We start from the raw sequence: 17,568 nt of genomic DNA on the forward strand, positions 1-17,568 counted from the left end.
CAATAGATGTATTTTATTGAGAACAAGATTGCCGAGCCAACAGATTGAAATCAATAAACAGGTTTCGTCTACTCATATAGCGCGCGCGGTACTGAAGTCATGCCCGGGGAATAAGCCTCTTCTAATGCTTTCCATATCCTTGGCTACGACAACGTCTCTTAAATGGGTTTTCATGACTGTCAGCAGTTTTGAGCAAAGAAGAAAGGTATAAATACAAGCGCCCCCGTGGAATTTAGCAGAGCTCTGTTGACTCTCAAAGAATGCTCCTTGGCGCGGGTCCACCAGGACTCAAACACTTGTGCCCTTGTGCCCGCCGCTGGCATTGTAAATCAGCCCCAAACAAGTAGTTGGGTATTATGGAAAGAAACACTAACATGAAAACCGGAACATTAAAACAGGCTGCTGGTGGAGCATAAAAGGCCGATGTGAAAACAGTCTGCTGTAATTTCCAAAACAGAATCATGGTGACCTCATCTACCCTCTGACTGCGCTTAAGAATTCAGCTCGGCTTCCAGGAGCTTTTATCAATTGCTATGTGTGTTGTTTTGCTGCTCCACTGACAGGCCTGGCACTGTCTAATAGGGGCAATGAGCGTGAAAAGTCATTACGGGAACAGTCTATTGAGTGACCCCGGTATTGGTGTCTACTTGTTTGATCGCTTTATACTACGTTCTATTGAATTGTTGCAGATGTAGCAGAGCTGAGGTTGAATCGATGTCTGGTTACATAATAAGAAAACTCCCGCTAAAACGATTCTCGTAATGGCTTTATACATGAAGGACGACAGGTGATCCGACACTACAGTCAGTAGTCCATAGAGATCGTGGCACACCAGGGTAACACTAAACCGTATTATATCACGCCATACTTTGTAGGCTGTGTATCCAACTCTCTACTCTAATCCCGTCTTCCGACCAGAAGTGAATCCATAATTCTCTGTGTTAGGTTAAGGCTACACAGCGACATCTATCGGGCAACTCGCAGCAAAGTTGCAAGACGACCTTCAATGTCTCAATAGCGTCACACTCCGACATGCAACATTTTCTGTGTGTCTATTTACAGCTATGAAGGAGCAATAACAATTGGTGCCATATATATGCCCATAGGCCTTGAAAAATAGTCATTTTTCACAACTGATTTTCATCATGGTTATGTGAATAATGACTTAAAAATAAAACATATCCAATGGTAGACATTACAACCAACTCTCACCTTCCAAATGGTGGTGCTAGAGAAAGTTCTCCCATTCCACCAATATGTTTATTCACATATTCCTTGACCAACTTTCACTGCATGAGAAATCCCAACTCCAATGGCTCAATGGCTAGGAGCCTTTTCATATATGGTAGACCTGGCCCTGAAAATGGGTTTGTACTGGACCTGGCCCTCACTATGGGTTTGTACTGGACCTGGCCCTGACTATCGCTTGTACTGGACCTGGCCCTGACTACGGGTTTGTACTGGACCTGGCCCTGACTATCGCTTGTACTGGACCTGGCCCTGACTATCGCTTGTACTGGCATATGCAAAAAACAACTTGAGACTAACAAAATATAATAAAATATAAATAATTTTATTGATAAATATATATAATCCAAATCGATTGTACTGGACCTGGCCCTGACTACAGGTTTGTACTGGACCTGGCCGTGACTATGGGTTTGTACTGGACTTGGCCCTGACTACGGGTTTGCACTGGACTTGGCCCTGACTATGGGTTTGTACTGAACCTGGCCCTGACTACGGGTTTGCACTGGACTTGGCCCTGACTATGGGTTTGTACTGGGCCTGGTCCTGACTATGGGTTTGTACTGGACCTGACCCTGACTATGGGTTTGTATTGGACCTGGCACTGACCATGGGTTTGTATTGGACCTGGCTCTGTCTATGGGTTTGTACTGGGCCTGGCCCTGACTACGGCTTTGTACTGGGCCTGGCCCTGACTGCGGGTTTGTACTGGACCTGGCCCTGACTATGGGTTTGTATTGGACCTGGCTCTGACTATGGGTTTGTACTGGACCTGGCCCTGACTACGGCTTTGTACTGGACCTGGCTCTGACTATGGGTTTGTACTGGGCCTGGCCCTGACTGCGGGTTTGTACTGGACCTGGCTCTGACTATGGGTTGTATTGGACCTGGCCCTGACTATGGGTTTGTATTGGACCTGGCTCTGACTACGGGTTTGTACTGGACCTGGCCCTGACTATGGGTTTGTATTGGACCTGGCTCTGACTATGGGTTTGTACTGGACCTGGCCCTGACTACAGGTTCGTACTTGGCCTGGCCCTGACTATGGGTTTGTACTGGGCCTGGCCCTGACTGCGGGTTTGTACTGGACCTGGCCCTGACTATGGGTTTGTACTGGACCTGACTCTGACTATGGGTTTGTATTGGACCTGGCTCTGACTACGGGTTTGTACTGGACCTGGCCCTGACTACAGGTGTTTACTGGACCTAGACCTGGTTGTCTCAGCAAATCTTCTTGTGAGTTCCAGAATTGGCTCCTACGTTACCTCTCAAGCAGCTTAGACCAGAACAAAGCAGAGCTGGAGCTGCTTCTGATGCCGAGCACACAGACCTGGCATACGGCTCGATGGCTTAACAGCGCCATGCATGAAGCAGCTTGCACAGTGAACTCTGTTTGGCAGCTGAGGTATAATGTACGAGCAGGATCCTGTCAACAAACGTGAGATCTGGGAGCTGTCAGCTTGTTGCTAAAAACAGTTTGTGCTGTTTCTTCCCTGTGTAAAGAAGAAAGAAGAGCAGGAACTTGGGAATATAGAAGTGAGGGTTATGCTTCTATGTCCACCGTTCCCCTGGGGATGTTCTTCTCGTACTGATCTGAAGTTTCTGAAAGTCTAGTTCACACCAGTCTCTAACTTTTAATATAAAGTCACGACTATCATAAGGGAAGGTCATAAGCCCATCCAGTGCCAGCCACCAATAATAATCTAATGTGTAGGGCCATCATTATTTTTGAGTGTTTAATCTCAAGTGTTTGAGAAGGAGCCAATTCATCCAACTAAGTTTCCGTGATCCATGAAAAAGTAAGACATGCTCTATTTTCCATGGATCGGACTCTCGGTTTCATTTCATGGACCAAATTCAATAGAAGTGAATGGGTCCATTAAAGAAAAAAACATGGATCTACCAAACAATCGGCTTGACCATGTGTATAGAGGATAATGGATGGATTGGACAACCATCTACATGTTCGATAAGCAGCAATTTTCCAAATTAGACACGGTCCATTCAACACCAACCCAATAACAGATGCTAGAACGTATATGGATTGTGTGATTCAAAAGGATAAATGGATAGGAAACCTATCAATGACAAATCTTCATTGTCTTCACCTTAGGCAACTCTTTTCCCAAACAGTATATTATAAATCACTGCCGTCCAGGGAGAGTTTCCGTAGGATCACGCATGGTCTGCACGGGTTGTATAATTATCAGTAGCAGTCACATGTAAAAGCCATTTATCTCCAAGAAGTGGAAAAATAAATGACACGAGCTGTAAGTCCTAAACAAAAGTATGAGAGCTCTCGGAGTTTACTCGGTGGTGTCCTCAGGCAAACTTGCAGCAGTTACTCAGCTCAAAGCAATGCTTGGCACGAGACTTCAATGGTTCTCTGCCATGGTCCTTGGTTAATGTTATTAAGTCTGATAAAGAAATATGCTTTGTATTTCTTTATCAGAATAATTAAGTGTGCCAGAAAACTAATAGGACTCGACAATGGAAAGACTTGTCTCATGAAATAATAATGATGTACTTTTACTTTGTTCTTTTTTTTGGGAATAAAAAAATAGTCGTCATCATTCTTTGAATTGTGGAGAAGAACTAGGAAGGCGATTCTTCATCTTATTGAAGATAAGGGCTAACGGAGTGAGATGGCTATGGTACATGGGTCTATATGCTATAGAGACAAAGTAAGTGGATGCTATGGGGTCCTCTGGGATAGAAGGTGCAAACCTGCTTTCCTTCTGAATGGTGAGAACATCCCAAGACTGGTGAGAACATCCCAAGAATGGTGAGAACATCCCAAGACTGATGAGAACATCCCAAGACTGGTGAGAACATCCCAAGACTGGTGAGAACATCCCAAGACTGATCAGAACATCCCAAGACTGGTGAGAACATCTCAAGACTGATAAGAACATCTCAAGAATGGTGAGAACATCTCAAGAATGGTGAGAACATCCCAAGACTGGTGAGAACATCCCAAGACTGATAAGAACATCTCAAGACTGGTGAGGATATCCTAAGACTGATGAGAACATCACAAGACTGGTGAGAACATCCCAAGACTGGTGGGAACATCCCAAGAATGGTGAGAACATCCCAAGACTGATGAGAACATCCCAAGACTGGTGAGAACATCCCAAGACTGGTGAGAACATCCCAAGAATGGTGAGAACATCCCAAGACTGGTGGGAACATCCCAAGAATGGTGAGAACATCCCAAGACTGATGAGAACATCCCAAGACTGGTGAGAACATCCCAAGACTGGTGAGAACATCTCAGTGGTGAACATCTCTGAGGCTCCGGAGGAACTGTACTGTTAGAAGCGGGTGGAGACCTGACCTAAAGTTTATGGAAAGGGTTAAATAATCACTAGGACATTCTACCCTTCTAGTAGGGGTTCCAATTTAATTTTTGCGGTGGGGCATTTCTCTAGTCTGTGTGTTATTGTCCTAATTAGTTTTGGTTGGTTGGACCAATTTTACAAGCTGTCACTATCCACAGGATAAGGCATAACTTTTTCATCATGGTGATCTGACCTGTGGCACCCTCACTGAGCCAAAAAAAAGGGATCTGAGGGGTCGGATTGCCATGATCAATAAATTATCACTTATCCTGTGTCAAGTTAACTTGGTCCAACCACCCAAAACCAACTTGGACAATGACACATATATGAATCTGGTTACACATTTGCGATGCGGACCACCGTAGATAGCTGAGTACAGGGTTAGGCATTGATGGCCCAATGGGTAGTGCACTGGGCACGTACGGCTGGTGGATCCCAGGCATTTTTATATTACTATTGCCTCGTTTGCTTCTAGTATACTTATCTGAATTATTCGGAACCCCCTGTATGTTGCCATTAAAATATCTGACAGCTGCAGCTGTCCGCTTTGCTTGAATCCTTCCATTTCCAGGCAATAACCTGAGCGCCCGTTATAAATTCATGAGTCTTCCGTCTCCCTATCACTCTTGTATATTTTATTCGGTGGCGCACGCCTGCTCCGCGCACACTAAGCGCTGTATTTCAGCACAGCTGCACTTTCCGTATTAATCTAGGGTTTACTATGCCGAAGTTAAAACATGATTTTCTGAGAACGGTTAATCTTTGGCTGAGTACATAAGTATATGTAAAAGTTTGTACTATTATCTCTATCCCATCATATTAGAGTGTGCGTCTATCAAGTTGCAGAAGACCCATCTGTTTGGGATTAGGACCGGTTTTACATAGTGCCTTAAAATGAAGCTCCACTACTGTAAAAATATATTAGGATGCTGCATAATGGCCCAATGTGAAGTTATTATTTCTATTGCCTCCCTATAGCAGTCCTAGCCAGGGAATAGGTATAATGGACCCCCGCTGACCATAAGAATGTGGGTCCCTGAGTCGCTCGTATGGACCCCCACTAAGAATATGGATTCTTGAGTCCCTGGTGTTAATGGATCAATTGTGAGCATTAGTGGACCCCTCTCTTTTTACTTCTATAGTCTGTTGTCTCTCAGTCCTATAGCTGGAAAGATGTATCATACTAATTCTATTCAACTGATATTGTACCTGAAATACCATGGTTAACCAGATGGTGTGCTGTTGAGCAACAAAAAGCACAATCAAAGCACTCAGGTATGTGCCACCTAGTGGTAGAAAGTTAGAGCATGAAGGGGCAACACGGTGGCTCAGTGGTTAGCACTGCAACCTTGCAGCACTGGAGTCCTGTGTTCGAATCCCACCAGGAATCACATTTGCAAGGAGTTTCTATGTTCTCCTCGTGTTTGCGTGGATTTCCTCCCATTCTACAAGGACATACTGATAGGGGAAAAAATGTACATTGTGATCCCTATATGGGGCTCATAATCTACATGAAAAAAAAAAGAAAGTTAGAGCACGCCTGGAGACAGATAGAGGAGCGGTGTCTCTGTTCCTAAGACCACTGGAAATATGTGTTTTCCGATGGTCTTAGTTGACCCCCGTGATAGGGTCGTTTGACCACCAAAGGTGTCACCACTAGAGATGAGCGAGTACTGTTCGGATCAGCCGATCCGAACAGCATGCACGCATTGAAATGAATTGACGTAGCCGACACGCGGGGGGTTAAGCGGCCGGCCGGCGTCAAAGCGGAAGTACCAGGTGCTTCCATTCATTTCAATGCGTGCGTGCTGTTCGGATCGGCTCATCTCTAGTCACCACCTATTGGTTGAGAACCGCTGCTCTAAACCAACAATATAGACATTTTGCAATCCTCAGGGAAATGAAAAGCAAGACAAAAATCAAGTTCTTTGGGGAAAAAACATATGGAACACAGAAAGATATAGAAAGGCAGAAGGAATGGCGGTCATGACTGCAAAAACACAGCTGTGTTGACAAAATCAGTTTATACTTAGAGGATAAGCAGGACCATCCAAATACGACACACGGAGAGGAAGATCAGCGCAAGACGCCATTTGGACCAAGTTCAAAATAAAAATGGAATTATACTTGAGTAATTCCATCTAGACAGATAAGTATTCCTGTTATCTACGCTGTATAAACACCGGACTACGGATGATTTATTCTTCCTAAGCTCAGAACATTACAAGATACTTAGATGTAGCTATAAAATATAGTATAACATATACAATATGTATACAGATATATATATATATATATATATATATATATATATATACATATATATATATATATATATATATATATATATATATATACACCGAAAATGGCTGTCACACTGGAGAACATCTCATCATGTAAAAATCACTGACTGCAATGATTAAACTTCACCCAGATTGGCAGCCGTTGTCAGGGATAGGGGTGAATATCAAACAGAATGGAGAGGATGAAGCGGAATATAAAAGCCGAGTATGGCGAGTCTTTATTTCAATTACCGTACTCATAAAACTGAAATCAGGACCCACAGATTTTTTGGACATCTCAGAGTACCATCTATTGAACCCTCTCCAACCCCTGACCTAGCTATAAGAATTGGAGTGGGGTCACAACTGCCACCAGGCCCAGAACCCAGGGGGGCCACAGGACTCCGTCACCACACTAATGTGAATTACACCTTTCTGATTTCCTTTGGTAGCTGTCAGTCTCTGCATTGTAAATGTATTACCCCTGCCCACTGGTACACTGAAGGGAGAAGATTTATGATGCACAGCCTTCCACTGTCAGAAAGGAAAAGAGGGGATGGGAATGATGGATAGCTTGTGTGCACAGATATGTTGTCAGCGCATTTTCATGGTTGTCTGGGCCCTGCTAGAGAAGTAAAGGCAAATGTAAAATCTTTAGGGGGGCCACATGGCACTGTGGGGGCAACCAGGGGGGTGGGGGAACATGGATCTGTGGGGGCAACTTAGAGGGAGATAGGAAAGGGTGGGGGCAACCTGGAAGGGGACATTATAAGGGCCATTATCTTGTATGCGTTCACTAGGGAGTAGGGTTGAGCGATCGGGATCGGAAAAGATCGGATTCCGATCGGCGATCGAGTAAATTTCACGATCGCGATCGGAATTCCGACCCCATCTTTTCCAGTGGGATCGAGATCGGAGGTTATCTCAAAATCGGCTCAACCCTAAAAGTGACTTTTCCCATAGAGAAGCATTGACTAGGGTTGAGGATCGGGATCGGAAAAGATCGGATTCCGATCGGCAATTGAGCAAATTTCAAGATCGAGATTGGGATTGAGATCGGCTGGAAAATGATCGGAAATTGGATTTTAAAATCGATCTTGAAATCTCAAGATCGGCTCAACCCTACTAGGGAGGCATTATACTGTGAGAGTGCCAGGGATGTTATACTATATGGGGCCATTGAGGGGGCATTATAATTCGTGCAGGTCATATATTTCTAAGTGGTAGTGATTGGGGCCTACTTATGAAACCTTTGCACAGGGTCTGCCAATGTGTGAAAACCAATGCACTCATTTTCACATTGGTTAGGTTCAATATTCTAAGTCTCAAAATTGTAAAAGTCTAGAATTCACACAATGAAAGAAAAAATTTTGAGTTTCTTCCGCCTGTTCTACCTCCAGTACCTACAAAGAGCGGTGTCAGGAACTTGGTCCTATTGTATGGATAAGTAAATCTGGTGGCAGGAGGATATACCTATTCAGAAGGCAGGCACATATTGATCTCTTTTCCTTGCAAGAAAAATTTAAAAATTTTGAAAATTTTAATTGTTGAAAAATGATAATTCCAGAAAATCAAACATTTTTCTAGCAAAAAATAAATGAAAAATTGAAATCATTCAGAAATTTCCAAGGAACCAAGCATAACAAACAGCTGTAACAGCTAATCTAGAATACTTGTAATAATAAATATTACCGCGAGTCGGCGACATTGTGCGCAACGCCTCCTGTTTGCTCAGTAATTGGTCACAACTGCCCCAACACCAGAGAGCTGGAACGTGAGACGTTGTGTAGCAGACAATGCCGGGCACCAGACGCATTGAATTTCATCTCCGTAAAATAGGATCTAAAATTGTCTGTGTGGTATGCCAGGCTTCTTCTGACTAATTTCAGTCAATCGCCCACAAACCTCAAAGGACAGATGATTAAAAGGCGAACGAAAAATATTATTTTATGGTGGATGGATGAAGTTTCCTGTGCAGCTTATTCTGGAATTAAATGTGTTTTATATTTGTGGTCTTGTAGGATTGTGCCATGAGTCTGCCATCATCCTTGTGTTATCTCATGGCCGGGGGTGGGCACGGGCCCCTGTGCCAGAGAAGCTCAACATAGAAAACCTACTTTTGTCTCTTTAACAATTGACTCGTAGGCGATAGCTTTTAGGGTAACAGTGGGCCCCTGGGGCCAAGCTAGCCCATGTGCAGGAGCAGTATATAGCCCCTCGGTCTTCAATATCAACAGAGCACCATTCTTACTTCCCTCTCTAACAAGGGTGAAAATGGGCCCTCTTACCTATTCAGACCATGCACAAGAGCAATATATGGGCCATTTGGTTTTTAAAGGTTCACCATATTAGTCTATCTAGCAATCCATCAGTGAGAAACTGCTTTTAGGGTGGAAGCGGGCAATCTTACCTACCGGGCCCCTGTGCAAGAGCAGTATATAGGCCTTTTGGTCTCTAATATCTGAGCACAGAGCACCATTTTTATATCTCTCTCTAAGGCCCGGTTCACATCTGCGTTCGATATTCGTGGAGTCTGATTGAGGACCTCCCGAACAGAATCCTATACGCATTAAAAAGCCACATGGAGCCCCCAGACTATAACGGGGTCTGTGTGGTTTCGGCACAAAACATGCGGAGAGAAAAGTCCTACAAGCAGCACTTTTCTTTGCGCATGTTTCGTGCGGAAACTGAGCGGGAACCACATGGACCCAGTTTTATAGTCTATGTGGTCCGTGAGGTTTCTTAGGTAACCACTTTTTAATGAGTATAGTTTCGCATGGGGAACGGAAAACCGAACGCAGATATGAACTGGGCCTAACAATCCATGATTGGAAAGTTTTTTTTTAGGATAGCATGAGGTCCTATTATATACTAGATCCTTGTGCAAAATCCACATATTTGACCCATGGTCTGCAATAGGTCATTGTATAGTCTCTCTAATAATCTACCAGCATGGAACTGCTTTTAGGATGAAAGAGGAAGAGCTGTCTATGGTCCCTTGGTCTAATAATATCATAGAAAACCTCTGTTATAGGATGTATCACTACAACCTACGATATATGGGCCCCTTGGTCTTCAAAGGTTCATCATAAGGCACCTCCATTAGTCTCTGTAACAATCCACCAAAAAAGCTGCTTTTAGAGAGGCAGTGGGGCCCATTGCCTACTGGGAGCCCGTGAAAGAGCATTATAATGGCTACCTGGTCTTTAATGGCTAGTCATAGAACACCTTCATTAGCCACGGGTAGAAAGCTGTCTTCTGGGGTGTGAAGGTCTCCTTACCTACTGAATCCTGGTACAGAACAGAACAAAGACCTCTTAGCTCAGATAACCAGTTTCCTCAGCTTATCACCAATAAGAGCCACAGAGTGCCCCATTTCCCACTAAACCCTTACACAAGGGCCTCTTAGTGTCTAGTGGCTCATGATAAAGCACTCCCCTTACCGTTTCGATTATTGCACCAGTAGGACGTTCCTTTAAGGGTGTCATTGGGCCACCTTACCTAATGGAACTAGATAAAAGAGCATTATATTGGGGCCTTGATCTTTGCTGGGTCTTCCTAGATCACCTCTCTAATAGTCCACCAGTAGGAAGATCTTTTTAAGATATCATTGGGTCCCCTTACCTACCAGGATTAGGTACAACAGCACTATATTGGCCCTTTGGTCTCCGATGACTCTTCATAGAGCACCTCCATTAATCTCTCTAACAATCCACCAGTAGGAAGCCCATTTTAAGGTGTCGTTGGCATCCATAGCTACTAGGACTATGTACAACAGCAACATATTGGCCCTTTGGTCTCCGATGACTCTTCATAGAGCACCTCCATTAATCTCTCTAACAATCTACCAGTAGGAAGCCCATTTTAAGGTATCATTGGCATCCATAGCTACTAGGACTATGTACAACAGCAACATATTGGCCATTTGGTCTCCGACAATTCCCCATACATTCCTCCACCACTAGAAATCTCCTTTTAAGATGTCACTGACACCCGCTCCTATTGGGACTTTGTACAATAGCATTATATTGGCCTCTTGGTCTCCTGTGACTCTTCATAGAGCATCGCTCTTAACAATTCCCAGTTGGAACCACTTTAAGCTGTCAGCGGGCCCCTTTACAAGCCCCTTTGCACCTGCCAACTTTCTCTTCTTCACCCCTGTTTTAGGGAGTCAAGCAAAACCGGACCACTTTAATTTTTAATGAAGTGTCAGGATCCCTTTTCCCGGTTAAGAACTTTTGTCACTTTTCATCCATTAGAATGTGTTTAACACATTTTATCTCCCATTTCGCAGACGGATAATGTCCCTGACCCAGCACCATTAGCATTTACCATAGGAAGGACTTCCAAAGTAATAAATTGCCGCCTGACTTCATAACTGTCAGTGATTAAAATTATGGAATATTCTTGACAGTTTGCGCACTTCGAGGCACTTACCATGGCCGTCGTCCAAAAAATCAGTGATTGTCGCTGAGGTGCACTTTGACCACGGTTTGGAGGCATCGATGCTTGTTAGAACAGATGACATAAGACGTTTATCTTCCAGGGAGCCAAAGTTTTCCTCGCAGAATTTCGAGTCATCATGGGAAAGCCCAAGGAGATGTCCTGTAAATGGAGAAAACATATGGATGGAATGTATTACAGAGAGCGGTATGAAGGCTGCGGTTACGTCTTCATGAGCAGACACCTACAGATATTTTCCATGAAGAAACTCTGGCTAGAAGATCTGTCATACTAATGTATATAAAGTTGAGGGTGTATTTGTGCGCTTATGTATAATGCAATGCCCACAAGGAATATATTATTATACAAATTTCTGGACCCGTCCCGGACCATGGGATAGTGGCCATATCAGCACCATCAATCTGTTAACCTGGATCCATACCAGGAGATGTAGCAGAGGTAGCAGTTGCCCCAAGCCAACTTCTAAGAACGCCCAAAATCCTCTCTATCACATAAGAAGATGCCAGTATGACGGACTGCGCCGTACCTGTTCTAAGATAGATTTATATCGGGGTGCGGGTTCTTCAAGTTAATCCTCTGTCTACAGCTTGTGACCCTGCAAAAACAAACCTCCTACTTCTATAGATACTCAGGTGAGACAATGGACGCTTTCTTGTGTTCCATATGAAAGTTTGAGGGCAACTAGCAATATGCTGTTACTAGGGTTCAGCCGATCTTGAGATTTCAGGATCGTTTTTAAAATCCGATTTCTGATCATTTTCCATCCGAACCCGATCCCAATTCCGATCCTAATGCAAGTCAATGGGATTTTTTAATGATCGAAAATCGGATTTTAAAAACGATCCTATTCACTACACAGCATGGAGTCAAAAAATTGAAGGCTTCCCCCTGCTGTCCGGTTACCTGCACAGAACCGCTGCCGCTTCCATTCCCGATGTGTACGGTGCTCCGGGCCATTGTTCTCTGTCCGTTTCTCTTCTCTCTCATTCAAACGCCGGCAGAGTGCCTACGCGCCCCCGCCTCCCCTCTGAATCTCCCCGCCCTGTACCTGCTCACACTCTTCTAAGCCACAACAAGCCCCACCTACTCCCAGTGTCAGTAACACTAGCCTAGGGAGGAAGGGGTGTGCACGGCACTCTGCCAACTTGTGAATGAGAGAGGAGAGGACAGAGAACAACGGCCCGGCGCTCCGGGGAGCGGCAGCAGTTCTGTGCAGGTAAGTTACAGTTAAGTTGAGTTAAGTTGCAGGTAAGGGTTGAGCGATCGGGATCGGAATTCTGTTCCCGATCTTTTTTAGTCAGGATCGGAACCCGATCGCGATCGTGAAATTTACTCGATCGCCGATCGGGATCTGGTCTTTTCCGATCCCTCAACCCTAGCTGTTACTTTTCAAGATTGCAATACCTCTTAAAGTTTAGAGCTCTGTCCTATTGCCAAACATTATTTAGGCTAAGATACCACCTAGTGAGCCACAACAAAAAAATGTTGCGGAAATTACTGCAAAAACGCATTGCAGATTTTACAGCAGTGTTTTTCGCAGAAAGTCCACAGAAGAAAAATCTAGCAGGGGTATAATATCAAACTCCTGGACCCCAATGCAAAATCTGTACCAGGTCCCTTAACTATAATATATTGTGCATAGCATTGGTGTCCTAATATTGGGAACAAACACTTTATGGGCCCCATAAGATGAGCGAGTACTATTCGAAACTCCCGTTTCGAGCAGCATGCACCCATAGGAATGAATGGACGCAGCAAAGGAATGAATGGAGGCAAAGTCTGCATGCCGGTCGATTCCATTCATTCCTATGGGTGCGTGCTATTCGAAACGGCCGTTTCGAATAGTACTCGCTCATCTCTAGACAGTATTGGAGCCGGAAGCCACCCTTAAAGATTACGACTGTAACGGGATAAATATCTGTATAGACTTTATCATTGACAACCAATACTTTCAACCCGTCACACGATGGAATTCTGTTAACCACCCACAACAGAAAGTTTTATACGTGTATCATAAAATCGTACCGTCAGCAATTATTATAGTACCGTAGACATAATTATCGGTAATGAACCAGGTTTCGGGGGGGTTCATTAACATAGCTTTCCATCTTTCGTCAGCAGGGCTCTTAGAACTTTCTTCTCTATTTTCTCTGCTTCTCAAAGACGCTCTGTCGTTACATAACACCTTGTGCATAAACTGCTATAATGCGCTCAGCTTTAACTATTAAACTAACAGCAAAGTAGCATAAAAAAGTAAACAGGTCTGAGAGCGGCGACATATTGCAGGTGCGCTACTTACTATTTAATTAAACAACCGGCTCAAAGCACTAATTGCCCAGAGCTTATTCCCCCGGTAAAAGTTACGTAATTGCTTCTTGTCACCTAAGATTTTTTCCATAGCGTCGAATGCCAACATTAACATGGCTTTACTAGAAAATTCACGGTGAGTATCAAGTGGTGTGTAGATTGCATTTCACAGACTTAAGAATTTAAGGAGCTTAAATTAAGAAACACACATGCCGTTCCCTCTCGAGCTTCTCCAAGTGTTGGATATCTCCAAACAGGGGAGCCCAAAAAACTTCAGCTTAGGTTTCTAATCTTTGGTCTTCAGAAGCCATTTTGGGATAATATTTATGAAAAAAGTTAGAAAAGAAAAAAAATCAGTTCTATTGTCCAATTGGATAGGTAATATCTAATAGCAATAGGGCGTGCAGAGGTGATAACTGCACCAATGGCGGTCCCATTTTCAGAGGGGGCATAAGGATACAGATTTTGGAATAGAGCCTTTCCCGATTGATCTACATTTTTGAGTTGGCCTAAATTGTCATGAAGGGGTTGCCTCTTACCCGCACCTATCCACAAGATCAGGAGTACAAAGTCTCCCTGGATCCATCCTGTAAACGAAGTGCCAATGCTCCATTCATTTCTATTGCAGTCCCAGAAGCTCCATAGTAGTCAATGAGTGGTGGTCACACAAGTATGGACACCACAAGGAGGACGTAGAGGGACTCTTAGCCCCCCATTCTCCTAATGGCTGGGGAATCCAATGGTTAGACTTTTCCCCTATAAAGGATTGTCCCATGACCAACACTTATCCCCTATTGAGAGGACAAGGTATAAGTGCCCCTCTCCCTGCTACTTCCAATCCTATGGGGCCGCAGAAGACACCCAAGTCCCGTGGCCATGTTTTTCCACTGTCGCACCATCCCATGACTGACTAAGTCAATAAAAACCCCTATAAAAATACTCAGATCCTTCGTTCATAAAACCTTTCCCAGCAGACAGAATTGCTCGAGCCATGATCTACATATGTAGAGGAAATGTAGCCCTCGAGTTATAGTGTCATGTCACTGTCATTGGGTTTGTCTCCATGAATTAAGCTGTCTTAAAAATGACGTTAATAAGTTTTATTATATTTATGTAACTTTGGTGAACCCCATTGCCTCACAGTGACAACATTTCTGGGTGAGTGGCTCTGACGTCAGTCCTGGCATGTCTAGTATGTGAGTGTGGACGAGTGTGAGGTTAAGAAAACGGATATCATTGATGATGTCCCAGGGGAGAAGGAGGAAAACCACCAGAATTAGCTGGTAATAGACAACTTCCTGGAGTCAGACTCAGAGACAAAAAATGTCTTCTGGTGGAGGTGTATGAGGTCAGTAAATCCATTCGCTTTTAACCAAGTTGGTGTCTACTTTCCCAGATATTCTTCATCCTTTGGCCAACTAATGACTACATTCTCTACTCTTCTACTTGCCATGTTCTTGGTGGATCTCGCTTCCCTTCTTCACCTCTTTTCTTAAGCATTTATACCTGTATAACAAGCAAACATCTGTTCTCCACCCATGGAGTGGTCTTACTTTTCACCACTCATGTACCACAACTAAACCCAACCAGTATCTCACAAGTCATACATGGCAGCTATAGAGATCAGTTCACATCAAGGGCACCAAGGTCAGAACCCAAGGACATACCTACACGCTATATAGCTAGGACATGGATGACCCTGAAGGGAAGGGGTTTGTCCAAGACTGTAAGCAATTGTGGTCAAGACCCCCTTGCAAAATATAATAGGGTACTGTACATTTGATCTTTGGTAAAACAATGGGTTTGATCATCACATACTCCCCTAAGGCGTTGCGTAGTCAGTTCACACGAGGGAATGTACTTGTCACCCCAGGCGTTTTGTCAGACCTGTATAATTTTGCCAATTCTGACAATTTGCTCCTGTACTTGCCGTGCTACCAGTCATATTTTACGTGACTTGGGCACAAATGTTACAAAAAAGAGGAATGACTGGTATATTTTGTGATCAAAACACAAAAAGAGGGCTTGTCATGTCCCAAAAAGGAACGCAACAAATGCACAGGGATTTATTACAATTAGCTCCACTGTAGAGAGACTTTGCTGCAGTACCAGGCACAGCCTGTATATAGGTGTGGCACTGTGTTAAGAAATAAGTCACTACACCTGTCCATTAATTATGATATTGCAGTTCCACTGAAGAGAATGGGACTTTGCTGCAGTACCCGGAACAGCCTGTAGTTTGGTGCGGCACTGTTTTAAGACATAAGCATCTACACCTGTCCATGATTTATGCTATTGCAGTGAATAGGGATTTGCTGCAGTACCAGGCACAGCCTGTAGATAGGCGTGGCACTGTTTTGTACGTAAGCAACCACACCTGTCCATGAGTTATGCCTAGGAATACTGCTTTATTTTAAGAGAATGGAGCATAGCTGCAATACCAGGAACAGCCTGTAGATTGGTGTGGCACTGTTTTAAGACATAAGTAGCTACACCTGTCCATGAGTTATGATATTGCAGTGAATGGGGCTTTGCCGCAGTACCAGGCACAGCCTGTAGGTTGGTGTGGCACTGTTTTAAGACATAAGTAGATACACGTGTCCATGAGTTATGATATTGCAGTGAATGGGGCTTTGCTGCAGTACCAGGCACAGCCTGTAGATTGGTGTGGCACTGTTTTAAGACATGAGTAGATACACCTGTCCATGAGTTAACATATTGCAGCTGTTTTGAAGTGAATGGGGTTTGCTGCAATACGAGGCACAGCCTGTAGATTGGTGTGGCGCTGTTTTAAGACATAAGTATCTACACCTGTCCATGAGTTATGATATGGCAGCTCTATTTAAGTGAATGGGGCTTTGCCGCAATACCAGGTACAGCCTGTGGACAGGTGTGGCGCTGTCTTCAAAAGCAGTTTTGCACACCCAGGATAAAGAAGAGAATGGCTCTCATCCCGCTCCTCACCTGCTCACATGTTAATTCTAGATTCCCCTACGGTGTTAACCAGGAATGTGGCCGTAACCTCAGATTTCCTCTCCGTTTTGCATGTTATCATCCCAGCAGCAGCTTTCAAAATAAAAGTCTTGTTTAATTTAGCCGTTTGTTGGGAAGAACTTTCACATGGATCAGCAGAAACGAGAGGAAAAAAGCCTCAAACCACAGCAAACGCCGCGCGGAGATAGTGTTGTGTCTGAAGCACTTCCTAATATCTTGGCTGTACATTCTGCTTTGATTTCAGATTGTCTAACTTGTGCCTTTGACTCATTTTACCAGCCGAAAGACGAAAGTAGAACAACATCACTTAAAAGGAGGAAGAAAAGGAGCAGCCGATCCTGGTGCGAAGCGCGGCTTCAAATGGAACAGCGTCTTGAGAAAGGAACTTGTGGCTCAGAGGGGAAACTCAGTTATAGGATTACATCTCGGCGTAGTCAAGCGTTAGTCGCTTCGTAATAGAGAACTAAGGGCCGGGATCTGCAGGAATCTACAACCTGGATAGAGCAGAGTGTGAAATGTTATAAGACGTAGCTGAGCTGTGTTTGCTATTTGCCCAGGCGCGGGGAATTTACTGGGATAAAGTTGCACCTTTGCTGCACTTTCTCTTTTTGAAATTTTTTAGGCTGGGGGTCTGTTTTAAAGTACCCCTAGCAATTAGGTCCCATCTCTTTGGGGCCGCTACAGATTGACATCTCGCATCGGTCCGGCTCACGGTAACTTACTGCTGAACACAAGTGGATTTTGCAATGGCTTCCAGTTGCGATTCCCAGGTGGCTGACTCTGATTTCAACCTTTGCACCGCAACCCGGGGAGAACATGCGGTAATAATTGACATTAGAGATGAGCGAACACTGTTCGGATCAGCCGTTCCAAACAGCACGCTCCCATAGAAATGAATGGAAGCACAGCCGGTCGCCGTGCCAGGTGCT

At 44.2% G+C, this 17,568-nt stretch overlaps 1 protein-coding gene across 1 annotated transcript in view; it reads right to left on the reverse strand.

Annotated features, from left to right (window-relative positions):
* ADAMTS5 (ADAM metallopeptidase with thrombospondin type 1 motif 5) overlaps positions 1 to 17,568 on the reverse strand; it is a 79,293-nt gene that overhangs the window by 24,411 nt on the left and 37,314 nt on the right. The window contains exon 3 of the mRNA XM_075263461.1: positions 11,312 to 11,479. Within this exon, the coding sequence (XP_075119562.1) occupies positions 11,312 to 11,479 (168 nt within the window). The remainder of the gene's footprint in view (positions 1 to 11,311; positions 11,480 to 17,568) is intronic.

The sequence above is a fragment of the Leptodactylus fuscus genome, chromosome 2, assembly GCF_031893055.1.
Source record: "Leptodactylus fuscus isolate aLepFus1 chromosome 2, aLepFus1.hap2, whole genome shotgun sequence".
Classification (NCBI taxonomy): Eukaryota; Metazoa; Chordata; class Amphibia; order Anura; family Leptodactylidae; genus Leptodactylus; species Leptodactylus fuscus.